The sequence below is a fragment of the Bos mutus genome, chromosome 23 (genome assembly GCF_027580195.1).
Source record: "Bos mutus isolate GX-2022 chromosome 23, NWIPB_WYAK_1.1, whole genome shotgun sequence".
NCBI lineage: Eukaryota > Metazoa > Chordata > Mammalia > Artiodactyla > Bovidae > Bos > Bos mutus.
In genome coordinates, this window is record NC_091639.1 from 32,219,521 (window position 1) to 32,235,345 (window position 15,825).

At 52.5% G+C, this 15,825-nt stretch overlaps 1 protein-coding gene and 1 pseudogene across 1 annotated transcript; one reads left to right on the forward strand and one right to left on the reverse strand.

The window, feature by feature from the left end:
- Positions 1–1,174: 1,174 nt before the first annotated feature.
- On the reverse strand, positions 1,175–12,348 carry CAPN11 (calpain 11). The gene is made up of 19 exons (XM_014479544.2): positions 12,046–12,348; positions 11,130–11,263; positions 10,756–10,924; positions 7,581–7,664; positions 7,405–7,490; positions 7,151–7,225; positions 6,857–7,017; positions 6,488–6,657; positions 4,703–4,714; positions 4,199–4,410; positions 3,849–3,888; positions 3,678–3,746; positions 3,535–3,592; positions 3,350–3,414; positions 2,996–3,064; positions 2,344–2,422; positions 2,132–2,248; positions 1,630–1,688; positions 1,175–1,512 (listed from the first exon to the last, which is right to left on the reverse strand). Exons 1-19 carry the CDS (start codon positions 12,187–12,189, stop codon positions 1,486–1,488), a joined length of 1,830 nt encoding a protein of 609 aa, XP_014335030.2. The 5' UTR covers positions 12,190–12,348; the 3' UTR covers positions 1,175–1,485.
- Positions 12,349–13,887: 1,539 nt separating this feature from the next.
- LOC102270032 (cysteine-rich protein 1 pseudogene) lies at positions 13,888–14,276 on the forward strand (annotated as a pseudogene).
- The last annotated feature ends 1,549 nt before the right edge of the window (positions 14,277–15,825 follow it).

A 15,825-nucleotide genomic window follows, 5' to 3' on the forward strand; every position in this document is an offset into this window, starting at 1 on the left:
GATTCGTTAGACTTTATTCTAAAGGAATTTAGAGGCTGTGTCTATGCAAGAGGTTGCAAAGCTCCCAAGCACAGTTACCCAGGGCAGGGGTGGGGGAGAGAGCCACAGGGAGATCTGGAAGGTTGAGAGAAGTGCAGCTGGGGGTACTGCTGCTGGTCTCAGTCTTCCCACTGCAGCAGGAGGCTGGGGTCTAGGGGCTGGAAGCTGGAGGCCTCTGAGGCAGAGACTCCAAGGTCAAGGACTGGTGGACTAAGGATCCCGCCCTCCTTCCGGGTGAGGACAACAGCCAGGCAGCAGTTTTTCAACAATAAGAATGATTTGAATTTGAATACCTTTTAAGGCAGGAATGAACTGATCTGTGGCCACAGTCCCCCACTCCTCCCCAGCCACACGTCCCGGAGGCTCGGTGCGTTTCTATGACTGGCTGACTCCCTCTATGACTGGCTGACTCCGGTAGGGCTTTTGAACTCTGAGACAGCAGCAGTGCCACTTATGGAGATTCCAGTCTGAGGGAGGAGATGGGAGGGGAGGCTCAGCGTCCGGCGGCTCAGCTCTCCCCTAGGATGTTGCTCCAGGTACCACGCTGTGATGGGGCATTCCTTGCCTTTAGCATCCCCAGCACTGCCCATAAATGCCAACAGTGCCCTCTAGCTCTGTGACAATATTGCATTTCCAAAATGATGCTAAAGCTGAAACTCCAGTACTTTGGCCACCTCATGCGAAGAGTTGACTCATTGGAAAAGACTCTGATGCTGGGAGGGATTGGGGGCAGGAGAAGCGGACGACAGAGGATGAGATGGCTGGATGGCATCACTGACTCGATGGACGTGAGTCTGGGTGAACTCCGGGAGTTGGTGATGGACCGGGAGGCCTGACATGCTGCGATTCACGGGGTCGCAAAGAGTCGGACACGACTGAGACTGAGCGACTGAACTGAACTGAACTGAAACACTCCCAAGGACAGGGGTGTGGTACCACCCCAACGGAGAGCTCTGGGTTCCTCCTTTTTGGTGCTGAGGATACGACTTACGCCCCCGCCAGCCTCTTCCTGACGTAGAAACACAGAGACACAGAAGCCAGTGGCATGTGTTGGTCATTATATTAATGCCCCCCACACCCAGTGAGGGGGAGGAGGGAGGGGCCGTGAAACAGGGGAGCCTGAGCAGAGTGGAAAGCGTGGACCACCTCCCCAGCTGGGGACACTGGGGAAAGTGTAACTTCACCTGTAGTGAAATATACTTGGAGAGGGAGGAAACTGTGGAGTAAATCCAGCCACTGGAAGCCTGGTTGGGGTAAAAGAAAAACATTTTGAGTGGGGAAGGTGGGCCCGGGAGGGTGGGCCCGGAGGCCCGCTGATGGAGTGAGCCTGGCATCCAGGGTCCATTCCATCAGCAGAGGCTGCAGAGCTGAGTGCCACAGGGAGTAGCCCTGTGGGGGCTGGTGGTGGTGCTGGTGGTGGAAGGAAGTCGGGATCCTGCAGTTCCTCTAACCCCACATGGTTATCTGCAGCCACTGTGAGGTGAGAAGAACATCAGAAGATGGGAGAGGTGGGGATGGGGCATGATGTCCATGGAGAGGGAAGGGTTAGCGGAGCCATGGGTGGGGGTGCCTGAGATCCCTTCCACGTACCTGGTTCAGGTCCAGGGAAATCTGGCCAGTGTTCTCAGGGTCCATGGTTAGAAAGTACGCTGTTTCAGGGAGGAGGCAAAGGGAGGATGGTTGGGAGGTAAGTCAGTGGTCACCCATTTTCAACTAGGGCAGAGGTCAGAAAGGGTATCCCTCTCTCCAGCTACATCCCCAGTCCAGTAGGGAGTTAATGATAAGGACTCCTTCCTAAAGCCTTGCTCTGAACCACGGCCAGTTCTGAGTGCTCTCTAGATACTACCTCATTTAACCTCTACCATGGTCCTATGTAGGCAGCACTATTATCTACACTTACAGGCACAGAGAGATACAGTGACTTGGTCAAGGCAACAGAGCCCGCAATGGTGGGGCTGAAATTTGAACCCAGATTGTCTGCGCCCTGTGGAGGGGAGGGTTCTGGAGCAGTGCTTCTCGCGCAGGTATGCAGGAGAAGGCCGGTGGGCCAATGGCCCGGGGTGGGGTGTGGGCAGGTGCCCGGCTGACTCACTGAACATGGCCTTCAGCCTCAGGAAACAGCTGATGAAGCTGTCAAACTCCATGATCAAGCTGTCATTCGCGTACCTGGCCACCAGCACCTGCGTGACCTTGTTGTTCAGCTTGATGCCTGGGAGAGGGAGGGGTGTGGAAGGAGAGAGTCCAGCCCTTTGGCCGCTGCCTCCCCCATCCCAGCCCCCAAACCCTGTCCCGCCCCTAGCCCACCTGCTTTCTCAACTGCCAAGCGCATCTCATAGGAATTCAAGGTGCCTGACTGGTCCTGGTCACACTCTCGGAAGATGTCCTGAAGGGACAGGCAGTTGTGGTAGGGCCATGTGCAGGGCACAATGCTTCACAAGGGGTGAAATGCTTCACAACCACCACCCAAACCCCCAGGAGCCCCCGTGCCCCGTCCCCCGCCGGCCTACACCTGAGCTCCCATATTCCTATCGCCTGGTGACTGCAGAGCTGGCTCCTGGCACCTTGCTCAGGGCTCTCTGCCTGTATCCTTTATGTTAGTTGATACCTAGACTCTGCTGGTTATTGAATTTTATTTTTATTTTCATTTTTTTTTAGCCACATTGCAGGGTAGGGATCTTAGTTTCTTGACCAGGGATCCAATCCACACCCCCCACATTGGAAGAAGTCCCAACCACTGAGACTGTCAGGAAAGTTCCAGGAACATTTTGACTATTTCATGTGGCAGCATGTCAACAACTCCGTCCCAGAGTGTGTTTGTGTGTGTGTGTGTGTGTGTGTACACGCGCATGTCTAGTCAGGGGCTCCTGTTACAGTGTCATCTTTGTTAGACCTCCTAGTCCTCATTCCTCACAAGGACCTCTCTCACCCCATAAACTGCCCCCTCAATGCCCTTTACCGTCCATTTCTTGATTTTTCTCCACAGGACCTGAAACTCCCGAAGCCCCAGTTTGCCAGAGCCATCTTTCTGAGAGGAGAGGCAGTCAAGGATATCAGAGGAGAGGGTGGGGAGGACATTCCGGGGGCTAGGAAGCAGAGCGGCTCACTAAGGTGGGGACCAAGGTCAAAGGGCCCTGTAGGTAACTGTGGTGACGGCCAGAAGAACTGGTGTCTTTTGTCACCCCAGAGCCTAATCCCCATCCAGAAGGAGGGCATGGCTGGTCAGAGAGGTGGCCACCTTGGGGCCAGGCTCAGGGGTAGGGGCTGGGGCAGGATAGCACTGGGCAGGACGGCCCACTGGACGGGAAGATACATCCAAGAGGTTGACCATGCAGCGGCACACGTCCAGGCTGAAGCCCTTGGTTTTGAAGTTTTTGACTGTGAGGGAGGGAGGGGCAGAAAGAAGGGGAGGGGTGGCTGAGTGTTGCTGGGATGGGGAGGAGGGCAGGGGTGATTAAGGGTGATTAAGGGAAGGATTGTAGCGGGCGGAAGACTCACATCTGGAGACCACCTTGTTGAGCAGCTTCTGTAGCTCATACATGCCTATCTCCTTGCCCTAGGAAGGGGGACCGTAAACTCTCCGTCTGGCCCCTTCAGCCCCCAGTCACCTCCTTTCAGCACCCCAGACCTCTGCCTCTCACCTCTCCTCCGGCCACTATGTGAAACAAACGTACGAAGTCCTGGTCTATGTCGGTCTCAGAGATGCTCTCCTGGAGGGAAAGGGGTGGGAGAGGGACACGGTCCAGAGCGTTCCTTCACACCCCAACCCACACATACTGCCCCGAACCCCCAACCCCATGGCCTCCCCTCACCTCTTGGAGAAGCTCAGCGTAGTTGGCTTCATCCAGTTCCCTGGGCAGAAGTGGACGAAGGCGTGGAGTTAGCAGGGGTTCAGGGAAACAGGGACTCCAGGGGGAAGGGTGGAGAGGTCATGTGTATCTGAAGCAATAGGGAATGGGTGCCATGGGATTGGGGTTCCAATTCTGTCTCTGCTACTACCTTGGACTTCCCTGCCTCGTGCCTCAGTTTCCTTGACTGTAAATTAGGGACAGAGTGTCGGTGGGGGGGGGGAGGCTACCGGATGACTGATCCCTGAGCATGACATCCTACAGCTCGGGGTGGGGGGCAGGTGGCCTTGGAGTAGTGAGGTGGGGCCCCTCACCAGGACTCGCTGTGCTTCTCTGTGAAGACCCGCAGCAGGAAGTCGGCGTCCTTGTGCGGCTCGAAGGTGGAGGGGATGATGATGTATTCCCCTGGGGGCAGCTGGAACTGGCTGCTCACCTCCCGCGAGTTGGTGAAAATCTCCGAGAAACCCAGGTCTTGGTACTTGACGAAGAAGTCCTTTTTCAAGTGGACATCCTGGAGGTTCTGAAACTGTATGTGCCCTGCAGGTGGGTCCAGGGTCCTCGGGGAGAGGGCAGGGAGAGAGGGACCCCCACAGTGAGGCCCAGCTGGGCAAGGTTAGGGGGATGCTGTGGCTGGCAGGTAGCTTCCCTCCAGGGAAGGAAGTGGTTTCCTTCCCTGACTCCCACCCAGGGCCCAAGGGGGCTGGAACCCTGACCCAGTGGCCCCCAGACCCTTCACCGAATTCCACCCCTGGCCCATCTACACGCAGCCGGGAATGGGGTGGGTGTCTGCCGGACGTCAAGCCCCTCATCTTCGGTACCTCCTTTGGGATCTGGGAAGGGAAGAACGAGGAAGGTCAGATCCCCAGGATGGCTAAGGGGCTCAGGTCCATGGAAGTCAGGCTGTGTGTGTTGAGCAGGGGAGGGGCTGCTAATAAGGGCCCTGGGACACCAGTGTGGGGAGGCGCAAGGGATCTAAGAGCTGTTAAGTTCCAGCTTTAATAACCTTTCCTTTTGCTTTGGACAGCCAAGTATGGTTTATACCAAGTTTTGCGAAGAGGATATTTTATCACTTCAGGTTAAGGATGGAAAGGAAATCCCCCAGAGGTGGTGAACTAACTCACCCAGTCTCAACGCTGCTAAGCAGTTGGAGAACTGGGGAAAAACACGGGGAGAGCATTTTCCATGGAGTGCTCATTTTCCCCAGGAAGTTCATAGAAACCCAGGAATGAGAACGAAGGTGCTCATTAAAAAGTTGCTCTATAAAAGATGCTTTATAAAAAGGTGACTTAAACCAAGATAAATACATTGCTCTCCTGCAGAAATATAGGTTCCTGCAGAACCTTTAATATACTAATGGCCCAGGGGAGCTCTGGGTGGGTGTAGAGAAGGCAGCCTTTCCGGGAGGGGTCGCATTTAACCTTAGAAATGGCTTGGGGTGTGTCTGTTAACCTGAGGGACACACAGCCTAGGAGGAGGGCAGGGCTCAAGTCTGCTTTTGTTCATGCCTGAGCATACAGAAGGTGCTCCATGGATATTGTTGACTATGTAAGTGAAAGGACAAATGGGCGTTTCTAGGATTTTGCAAGGCACAGCTTGGGAAACACTTGTCAGGGGTTTTTCCTGGCCAGACTTCATGTTCTTGGTGGGGTGACTCTGTGGAGGCTTGGGAGCTGTGGGGAAATTTCTGAGTGTGTCGAAACCGGTACGAGTTTGGACATGACCTTGCCTCTGGCTCCCCGTCTCCTTCCTTTTTATTAAAGGCGTTACTATTTGAAAGGCCCTTGGAACAATGCCTGGCACAGAGGAAGTGCTCCTTAAATTTTTTTTTTTTTCCTTTTCTTTTTTTTTCCTTTTTGTTTACACCTTGTGGCATGCGGGATCTTTGTTCCCAACTGGGAATAGAGCAGATGCCCCCTGCGCTAGACCACTAGGGAAGTCCCTCCTTAAGAGTTTTCAATTTAAAAAATTTGGAAAGAAAATTGTCAGCCCTGCCTTAAAAGCTCAACACACCACTCAAGAAAAAGCCAGGGCAGGGGGTTGGGCGGGTAGGGATAAACTGGGAGATTGGGATCGATATACACACAGTACTGTAAATACAATAGGTAACTAATAAGGACCTGGCTTCCCCAGGGCCTTATCAGTAAAGAACCTGCCGGTAATGCCAGAAAGGAGGCAGGAGTAACCGGTTGGATTCCTGGGTCAGGGAAGATTCCCTGGAGAAGGAAATGGCAACCCATGCCGGTACTCTTGCCTGGGAAATCACATGGACGGTCCACGGGGTCACTGAAGAGTCAGACACGACTTAGCAACTAAACACCACCACCAATAAGGATCTCCTGTTCAGCACAGGGAACTCTACTCAGTACTATGTAATGACCTATGTGGGAAGAGAGTAGGTATGTGTCTAAATACCACTGATCCACTTTTTTGTACACCTGAAACTAACACAACATTGTGGGGAGCGGAGAAGAAAGAGCGAGCTAGGGGTGTGGAGGTGGTTGAAGGGAGGGTGTCCTAGTCCTGGGGCTGTGGGGTGGGCAGTGGTCCAGGGGGTGAGGCCACTGCGGGAGCAAGAGTGGCCAGGGGACCAGCTGGGCACCCACCGAATAGATGACGAAGCCAATGGTCTCCAGCTGGGCTCCGTGGGGCCTCGTCCGCCTCCAGTTCTTCTGCATCAGGGCCACCAGGCAGGTGCAGACGGCTTCATTGTCCTCTATGTCGTCATCCTTCTCGGGGAGACAGATCTTAAACTGGGGGTTGGTCCAGAATGTGTCTGTGGAGGAAGCAGGTCAGGATGGCCCTGCCCTTCCCAGGGTGGATGGGCTTCCAGGCCACACGCCCGCCTCCTCGCAGGGCCCAGTGGCATCTGATGGCCCTTGCCCCTGGGCCCCTGAGCCTGGTTGTGCAGTGAGTCAGTGGCCCATCACCCACTCCCTGCCCCGAGTTCCACCCCCCCACCCCACCCAGCCCACCCAGGTAGCTCCGGCAGCCCCCTGCGGTGCTGCCCCTCCGCCAGCTGCCCTCGTAGAAGGTGGTATGCCAACAGCTCTTGTAGTCCCCAGAGAGCGTGTCGGGTATCACGTTGCAGATTTCCAGGAGGGTGAAGTTGCCAAGGAAATCTTGGTAGGACATCCTGTGGTAGGGGGTGCGCAGAGCCATCAGTGGCACACCCACACCCACACCCACAGACCCCCCCAGAACCTCCCCGTCCAAAGCTCGGGTGCGATGGGCGGCAGGAGGATGAAGGGGGCGGGCATGGGACTGACCAGAACTCCCCGTCCTCCTTCCTGTGCAGCAGCTGCCTCTGGACATCTGGGGCCACCTCCTCCCACTCCTTGGCGCTGGAGCAGAGACAGGTGGGGGAGCAGAGCTTGTTCCTCCCCCGGGGCTCCCCTCACCCCTGAGCCACTTGAGAGTCCTGGTTAGATGGAGAATCTCTCAGTGGCTTGGCTTTGCTCCGTGGGGGTGGGGTCTGCGGTGTGCTCTGCCCCTACCCCCAGAGTGCTGGCGAGCCACCTACTTGTCACTCCAGGCTCCATTCCACTCAATCCGGCCCCAGGGATTCCGGACTCGGATCAGTGTTTCTGTCCTGCCTTGGTAGGAGACCTGGGTGGGTTGTGGGCAGAGGTCAGGAGCTTAGGGTCAAAGAAGTTCTCCTCGCGCCCCTCTGGGTGGGGTTGCAGGGGTCAGACTCACGTCCTGGAGGCCGGTCACTGAGTAAGCATGTCCTCTCACCAGCATACCCTGCGTCAAGGACTCCAGCTCATGTTCGTGGGTGACCTGCAGAACACAGAGGGTTTGAAAGGAACTCAGGAGCTGGTCAGGAAGACGGGGGTACCTGAAGACAGGTGACAACTCTCTGAACTCCCGGTTTTAAAACTTATTTTTATTGGAGAAGATTTGCTTTACAATAAATGTCGTGTTTGTTTCAGAGGTACGGTGAAGTGAATCGGTTAGACGTGTATATATTATCCCCTCTTTTTAGGACTTTCTTCTTATTTAGATCTGGGTTCACTTTTTTTTTTTTTTAATTCAACTTTGCCTTTTCAAATGCTTGCAGACTCACAAGCGATTTTAAGAAATGATACAGAGAGATCCTGTGTACAGGATCTACATCAGTAACATCTTCCAAAACTATAGCTCAGGGACTTCCCTGGTGGTCTGGTGGTTAAAAACCCACCTTCCACTGCCCGGGACCAGGGTTCAAACCCTGGTTGTGGAACTGAGACCCCACATACTGTGGGGCAACTAAGCCCCCACACCACAATGAAGACCCAGTGCTGTCCAAATAAAAATAAGTAATTAGTTTTTAAAAACTGCTAAAAAAAAAAAAAAAGCTATAGCATGATATCAAGGTTTTTTGTTCTGTTTTATTTTTTTAGCTATGCCATACAGCATACAGGATCTTAGTTCCCCAGCAGGGATTGAACCTGTGTCCCCTGCAGTGGAAGCGTGGAAGTCCCTATAGCACAGTATAAAAACCAAAATGAATATGTTGACACAGTCTGTTGATCTAATGCAGCTGCCTCCACTTTTACTAGTATTCACTTGTGTATGCTTTATGCATTGTTATTATATGTATAGTGTTCTGTATCTACCACCATCATCACAATATGGAACATTTCCATCACTGCTAACATCCCATTGTTGCCCTGTTATAGCCAACAATCACCTCTTATGACTGTTTTCCCTAAACTCTGACAACTCCTAATCTGTTCTCCATTTTTCAAGAATTTGGTCATTTCAAGACCTTCCCTAAGTGGCTCCGTGGTAAAGAATCCATCTGCCAATGCAGGAGACAGGGTCCCATCCCCGTTCTGGGAAGATCCCAAATGCCTTGGGGGAACTAAACCCGCAGCCACAACTCTGAAGCCTGTGCTCTAGAGCTGCAGCTACTGAAGCCTGGGAGCCCTGTCTACAACAAGGAAAAGCCGCAGTGAGGACTAGTGAGTAGCCCCTGCTTGCTGCAACTAGAGAGTAACTTGCACAGCAATGGAGACCCAGCACAGCCAAAAAAAATAGATTAAAAAAATAATTTTGTCATTTCAACACTGTCATATAAGCAATCGTACAGTATGGAACCTTTGGGGATTGGCTTTTTTCATTCAGCAGAATTTCCTTGAGACTCATCCAAGTTATTGTGTGTGTCAACAGTTCATGTCTTTTTATTGCTGAGTAGCATGGAGAAGGCAATGGCACCCCACTCCAGTACTCTTACCTGGAAAATCCCATGGATGGAGGAGCCTGGTAGGCTGCAGTCCATGGGGTCGCTAAGAGTCGGACACGACTGAGAGACTTCACTTTCACTTTCATGCATTGGAGAAGGAAATGGCAACCCACTCCAGTGCTCTTGCCTGGAGAATCCCAGGGATGGGGGAGCCTGGTGGGCTGCTGTCTATGGGGTCGCACAGAGTCGGACACAACTGAAGTGACTTAGCAGCAGCATGCCCTAAATGCGTTCATTGCAGTCTGTTCAACTGTTCACCCGTTGAAAGACATCTAAGTCGTTTCCAGGTTCTGGTTATTACAAATAGACCTGCTTTAAACATTTGGGCACAGGCTTTTGTGTGGATCTAAGTTTTCATTTTTCCTGTGGTCATGTATGGATGTGAGAGTTGGACTGTAAAGAAGGCTGAGCACCGAAGAATTGATGCTTTGGAACTGTGATGTTGGAGAAGACTCTTGAGAGTCCCTTGGACTGCAAGGAGATCCCACCAGTCCATTCTGAAGGAGATCAGCCCTGGGATTTCTTTGGAAGGAATGATGCTAAAGCTGAAACTCCAGTACTTTGGCCACCTCATGTGAAGAGTTGACTCATTGGAAAAGACTCTGATGCTGGGAGGGATTGGGGGCAGGAGGAGAAGGGGACGACAGAGGATGAGATGGTTGGATGGCATCACTGACTTGATGGACGTGAGTCTGAGTGAACTCTGGGAGTTGGTGATGGACTGGGAGGCCTGACATGCTGCGATTCATGGGGTCGCTCACGACTGAGCGACTGAACTGACTGACCTAAGTTTTCATTTCTCTGGGATAAATGCCCAAGAATGCAACTGCTGGGTCTTACAGTGACACTCTTGTGCTCAGTCACTCAGTCATGTCTGACTCTTTGTGACACTTTGGACTGTAGCCTGCCAGGCTCCTCTGTCCATGGGGTTTTCCCGGCAAGGATACTGGAATGGGTTGTCATTTCCTCCTCCAGGGATCTTCCCCACCCAGGGATTGAACTGAGTCTTTTGCGTCTCTTGCCTTGCAGGCAAATTCTTTACGGCTGAGCCATCAGGGAAGCCTCACAGTGGCACTCTGGGTTTATTTATTTGAACAAATATGTGTTGGGAATCTACTGTATGCCAAGCACCACCTGAAGTCCCAGGATCAGCAGTCAAAGAGACAAATAAGGTCACTGCCTTCATGGAAGGGATTCCCTGGTGGCTCAGATGGGAAAGAATCTCCCGGCAGGGCAGAAGACCTGGGTTTGATCCCCCACTCCAGTATCCACTCCAGTGTTCGTGTCTGGGAAATCCCATGGACAGAGGAGCCTGGCGGGCTACAGTGCATGGGGTCGCAAAGAGTTGGACATGCCTTCGTGGAATATGGAAACTGTCTGGAGAAGTTTGGTCATGAATATACACATTAACAAGTATGACAGTTTCTGACTGTGATAAATGTTGGGGAAAAAAAATCAAAACAAAGTGGAGAGGAAAACAGGAGTAGGAACAGCTAAGGCAGGGAAGACTAGCCTGAGGGAGGGGCACTGGAGTGGAAATGTGAATGAGAAGGGGCTAGTTATGCAGGTATCTGGAGAAAGAACTTTCTAGGTGAAAGCAACACCAGGTGCAAATGCCCCGAAGCGAGACCAAGCGTGGTTTACCTCAATGGAGCAGCCCATGAGGGAAGATCGCTCCACGGCCTTCCTAAGAATTCTCTGCAGGTTCCTAGGGGGATTCTGGAGTTGGAAGCTCTGCGTCACGCCCCCTGTGAAGTCCTCAAAGCCCTCCACCGTATTGCCCCCCGACAGAGCTTCATACGATCCGTTCAGCCTGCGGGCACAGATAAGGCACTGTCTGGGCTCTGTCTGGGAGGCGGCTGGTTGTAAGCTTGGACCTCAGACGGGGCGGGGAGGGAAGTGAGGGATGCCCCACGGTCCCCCTGCCTCTTCCCCTGATTCCAGATGCTTCCGTCACTGCCAACGGTCAGGGCAGGCTTGGAGGCCAGGCCAGGCCAGTCCCTTGGCTAGGTACTCACTTGGCGTATGCCTTCTCCAGCAGGGCGCTCCAGAACTCAGTGCGCTCCGCTGAGTGCACAAACACCAGCTTGCCATTCTTTGTGGGCAGCCGGTCATCCACCACAACGTCCATCCACTCCCCAAACTGCCAGATCTGGGGGTAGCAAGGTGGGTGTCAGCGGGGTGTGGGCGTCTGTCTGCCCCAGGCCCCCTTCCAAATGTGAGCGCGCGTGCACACACACACACACACACACACACTCCCCTCTCCTTGCAGGAGGACTGCTACCCAAGTGCCCCCTGGTGGCCAATTCAATGACACACCAGTGACAGAGAGCCCACCCACCTCCAGAAAAGCTTGAAAGATCTGACAGGCCCTCCAGCCTCTAGTCAGGTTCTGCCGTGGCCTAGATCCACCCGCCTTTGGACCTTGGCTGGTCTTTTATTTCTGAGGTCTTGTGATTCAGAAAAACTCTCGTGACTTTCAGAAATATTTTTATGACCCGAGGAATTTGTCCACATGTTGCATAATTTAAAGAGCAGATTACAAAAATTATGCGAAACTCCCATGTCATAGATGTTGACAAACACACGCATATGCATGCGTATATTGATACATATATGTGTGTTTCTACTGAGAGAAGGAGAGACACGACACAGCGAGAAGCAGGAGAAAGAGATAGAGGAGGAGAATCACAAACCAATACAACTATTTTCTTTTGGGGCTTTAAAAGCTTAGCTTACACAATTTCTTTAGTGAGAGGATATTTCTCTAATAATTAGGCAAAAATCTACCCTAATAGATATCATTTTTTTTTCCAAAAGGAAAGGGGAAAGGTAAGCTTCAAAGCATGTACTAATTGTCTCTCACACAGCCTCCGCACACACATGCACACGCCTCAAACACAAATCAACTCTGGCTTTCAAACCGTCCTTCACCTGAAAATGGAAGATGCCAGCATAGTTCTTCTTGAAGCTCTGCCCCTTGGGCACCACACGGGACAGCAGTTTGGGGTACGCGGTGAGAGAGCCAATGGCGGCCAGCAGCCAGCAGTCTCCTGGAAAGACAGCAGGACTGCGCATTCCCCTGTGTGTGCCCCAGAGTCCAAGCCGAGGATGGGAACCGGTGGTGAGAGCCCACGTGAGAGCGGCTCTCCTTCACCTAATACCTTAGACTGAGGAAGTCGGAGTACCTGCAGGGACTTTAAAATGTGTCCACAAGTCCTTCTACAACCCTCCCCGCAAGAGCAGAAGGCTGGTTCCCCTTTCCTTCCATGGGATTTGGATTGCATGCATGCATGCTTTTTTTTTTTTTCCTGGCCGAGTGGCACGTGAGATCTTAGTTTCTGGACCAGGGATCGAACCCATGCCCCTCTACAGGAGAATCACAGAGTCTTAACCACTGGACCACCAGGGAAGTCCCTGCAGGTTCGTTTGCTTTTAACAGCAGAACCTGGGGAGGTCACCGCCTGTTTCTCCTGAGACCAGCTGGTGAAGTCAGTCTAACCTCCTCCTTGTTCTGTCTCAGGCCACTCACTCTGGGGGATGCCAGCTACCATGTGGGGACGCTCGAGTGTCCTACAGAGAAGCTACATGGCAAGGACCCAAGGCCTTCTGCCACATGAGCGTGCCATCTTGGAAGGGGACCCTCCAGCTCCCGTGAAACCTCGTGAGAGACCCTGAGCCAGACCCACCCAGCTCTATTGCTTCCTAATTCCTGCCCCGGAGAAACTGTGAGATGATAGATGTTTGTTGTTGCTTTAAGTCACTGAGTCTTGGAGCAATTAATAACTAATATGTTGCTGTTCAGTCGCTAAGTCATGTTGGACTCTGTGACCCCATGGTCTGTAGCCTACCAGGCTCCTCTGTCCATGGGATTTCCCAGGCAATAAAACTGGAGTGGGTTGCCATTTCCTTCTCCAGGGGATTTTTCCCAACCTGGGATTGAACTTGGGTCTTCTGCAGGCAGGTTCTTTACTGCTGAGCCACCTGGAAAGCCCGATAACTAATATAGCACCCTGCTTATTCCCAGACCCAGATGGCAGCAGGTAGGGGTGGCATCTGGCTTAGGGGAGAAGCAGGGAAACAGAAGAGCTGTCTGAGCCTTGGAGTCCCAGTTCCCCAGCCCCAGAAGACACCCCAGGCTTTCCCGCTCCCCACTCACCGAGCACGCCCTGGCAGATGTCGGTCGGGCTGACCCCATTCACGATGAATTGAGGATTGCTTGTGATTTGCTGCAGAGAAGGGAGAAAGGTTTCAGAGAGCCCAAGCCATCCCCTCTTAACCTCCCTCCTACCTCCTCGGGGAATACTGCCTGCCTCTTGGATTCTAGGGGAAACGTAGATGGGGGAGATGGGGTGGAGGGGGGAAGCTGGCATAGGTGTAAGCTGTGACAGCAAAAGTCAGTGAGTGACCTTCCCAGGGTCATCCGAGAGATTTTACTTAAGCACTTCCAGAACTGTCCTTAACCCGAATGGAGGTGGAATCCAGGGCAGAGCCAAGAGAGGGCGGTGAGGGATTGGAAATCATGCAAGTGGCTGCGGCATCACTACATGTCCCATCCCCCAGGAGTCCATGCCTCCCCTCCCGGTGCCCACACTGGGCCGCTGCCAGCTGATGTTCTGCACGTGTTTGGAGTTGGGTGCCAGTTCCTTGAAGCCTAGTGAAGTGGGTTCTGCAGGGAAAAAGGGGTCCTCGAACAGCTCTCCCCTCCGTAGGCAGAGTGCTCGCAGTTCCTCAAAGCTCTGGTTGTTGTAGTTCTGGGCGTTGTGGTGCTGGCCCATGCCCTTGGCCTTGAGTCGGTTCTGGCTTATGCGGGCCGCAATCCCTCTGTCAAAAACGGTCTCTGCTTAACAATCAAAGGACAAATAACCGATTAAAAATGGACAAAGGAGTCCAGTGCTCCCATCTGCTCCGGCCCAGTTGCCTGCCGCGGATCCGGCGCCACCGTGCCCAGGTGCCCTGTGCGCAACAAGGAGGTGTACTTTGCTGAACGGGTGACATCCCTGGGGAAGGACTGGCACTGGCCTTGCCTGAAGCGTGAGAGATGTGGGAAGATGCTACCTCGGGGCGGGGATCAGGTGGAGCATGAAGGCAGGCCCTGCTACGCGGCCATGCTCAGACCCAAAGGTTTTGGGCATGGTGGAGCCGAGGGCCACACTTTCAAGTAAACCCAGGTTTTGGAGACCCCTCTCTCCAGCTGCCTGCCAGGCCGCTGCCCTCCAGACTGACAGCAAGCCTTCCCCACAGGTGGAGACCCTCATGCCCTCAATAAACCTTGGGAGAAAAAAAAATGGACAAAGGATCTGAATCGGAGTCTCTCTGAAGAAGATATACAAATGACCAATAATCACATGAAAAATGCTCGGTATCATTCACCAGACAAATGCAAGTCAAGGTCAGTTCACACCCACTGAAAGTTAAGTGTTAGTCGCTCAGTCATGTCTGACTCTTTGCAACCCCATGGACTATAACCTGCCAGGCTCCTCTGTCCATGGAATTCTATAGGCAAAAATACTGGAGTGGGTTCCCATTCCCTTCTCCAGGGGATTTTTCCTACCCTGGGATCGAACCCGGGTTTCCCACATTGCAGGCGGATTCTTTACCATCTCAGCTATCAGGGAAGCCTGCTAGGACAGCTCTCATCCAAAAGATTGGTAACGAGACGTGTTGGTGAGGATGCTAGGAGAGCTCTCTTCCAAAAGATTGGTAACGAGACATGTTGGTGAGGATGTGGGGGAATTGGCCTTCTCAGACTCTCCTGGGGGGGATGTGAAAGGGTGCAGCCACTTTGGAAAATAGTCTGGCAGCTCCTCAGTTAAACGCAGAATTACCACATGATCCAGAAATTTCGCCTCTAGGTATATATACCCAAGAGAGATGAAAGTATGTTAACACGTCCAGGACTTCCCTGGTGGTCCGGTGGTTGAGAATCACCTGCCAACGCAGAGGACACGAGTTCAATCCCTGGTTCTGGAAGACTCCACGTGAGTCGGGGCAACTAAGCCTGTGCTGCACGGCTAGCGAGCCCGCGCTCCGCAACGAGAGAATCCACTGCGGTGAGAAGCCTGTGCGCTGAAACTAGAGACCTGCCCCACTCATCACAACTGGGAAAGCCTGCGTGCAGCAACACTCAGCGCAGCCAAAAATAAATAAGTAAATAAAATTTAAAAACATCTGTCCATACAAAAACCTGTACACAAATGTTAATAGAAGCAGGATTAGTCACAATAGCCGAAACGTGAGGGGAAAAACCCAAATGTCCATCAGCTGATGAATGGACAAGCAAAATGAGGAATACATGGACAATGAAAAGAAATGAAGCACTGAGATGAACCTTAAAAACACTTGGCTAAGTGAAGAGAGCGGTCACAAAGGACTACATATGATATGATTCCAATTATGCAAAGTGCTCCAAATGGGCCAATTCATATAGAGACAGGAAATATAATCATGGTTGCCTGGGGCTTAGGGGGTTGCGGGGTTGGAAATTGATGGCTACAGGGTATGGGATTTCTTTAGGGGGAGAATGAGAAGGTTCTGAAATTGATTGTGGCGATGGTTGCAAAACTCTGTGAATGTACTGAAAGCCACCAACTCCTACACTTTAAATGGGTGAATTATACGGTGTGTGAATCACAGTTCAGTAGAGCTGTTTTTTTTTTTTAAATGATCTCTAGACCGTGCAAACAGACACTGCCTTTTGGGGAGAGGGGAAAT

What these genes read in the sequence shown, in the direction of transcription:
- CAPN11 (XM_014479544.2), bottom strand. Translation starts at nt 12,189, where the DNA reads ATGCGCAGTCCTGCTGTCTTTCCAGGAGACTGCTGGCTGCTGGCCGCC. An exon ending in AATGGAGCCTGGAGTGACAA is followed by an intron (nt 7,226 to 7,404) that starts GTAGGTGGCTCG and finishes TCTCTGCTCCAG; the next exon opens with CGCCAAGGAGTGGGAGGAGG. An exon ending in GAGAAGCACAGCGAGTCCTG is followed by an intron (nt 3,889 to 4,198) that starts GTGAGGGGCCCC and finishes ACTTCTGCCCAG; the next exon opens with GGAACTGGATGAAGCCAACT.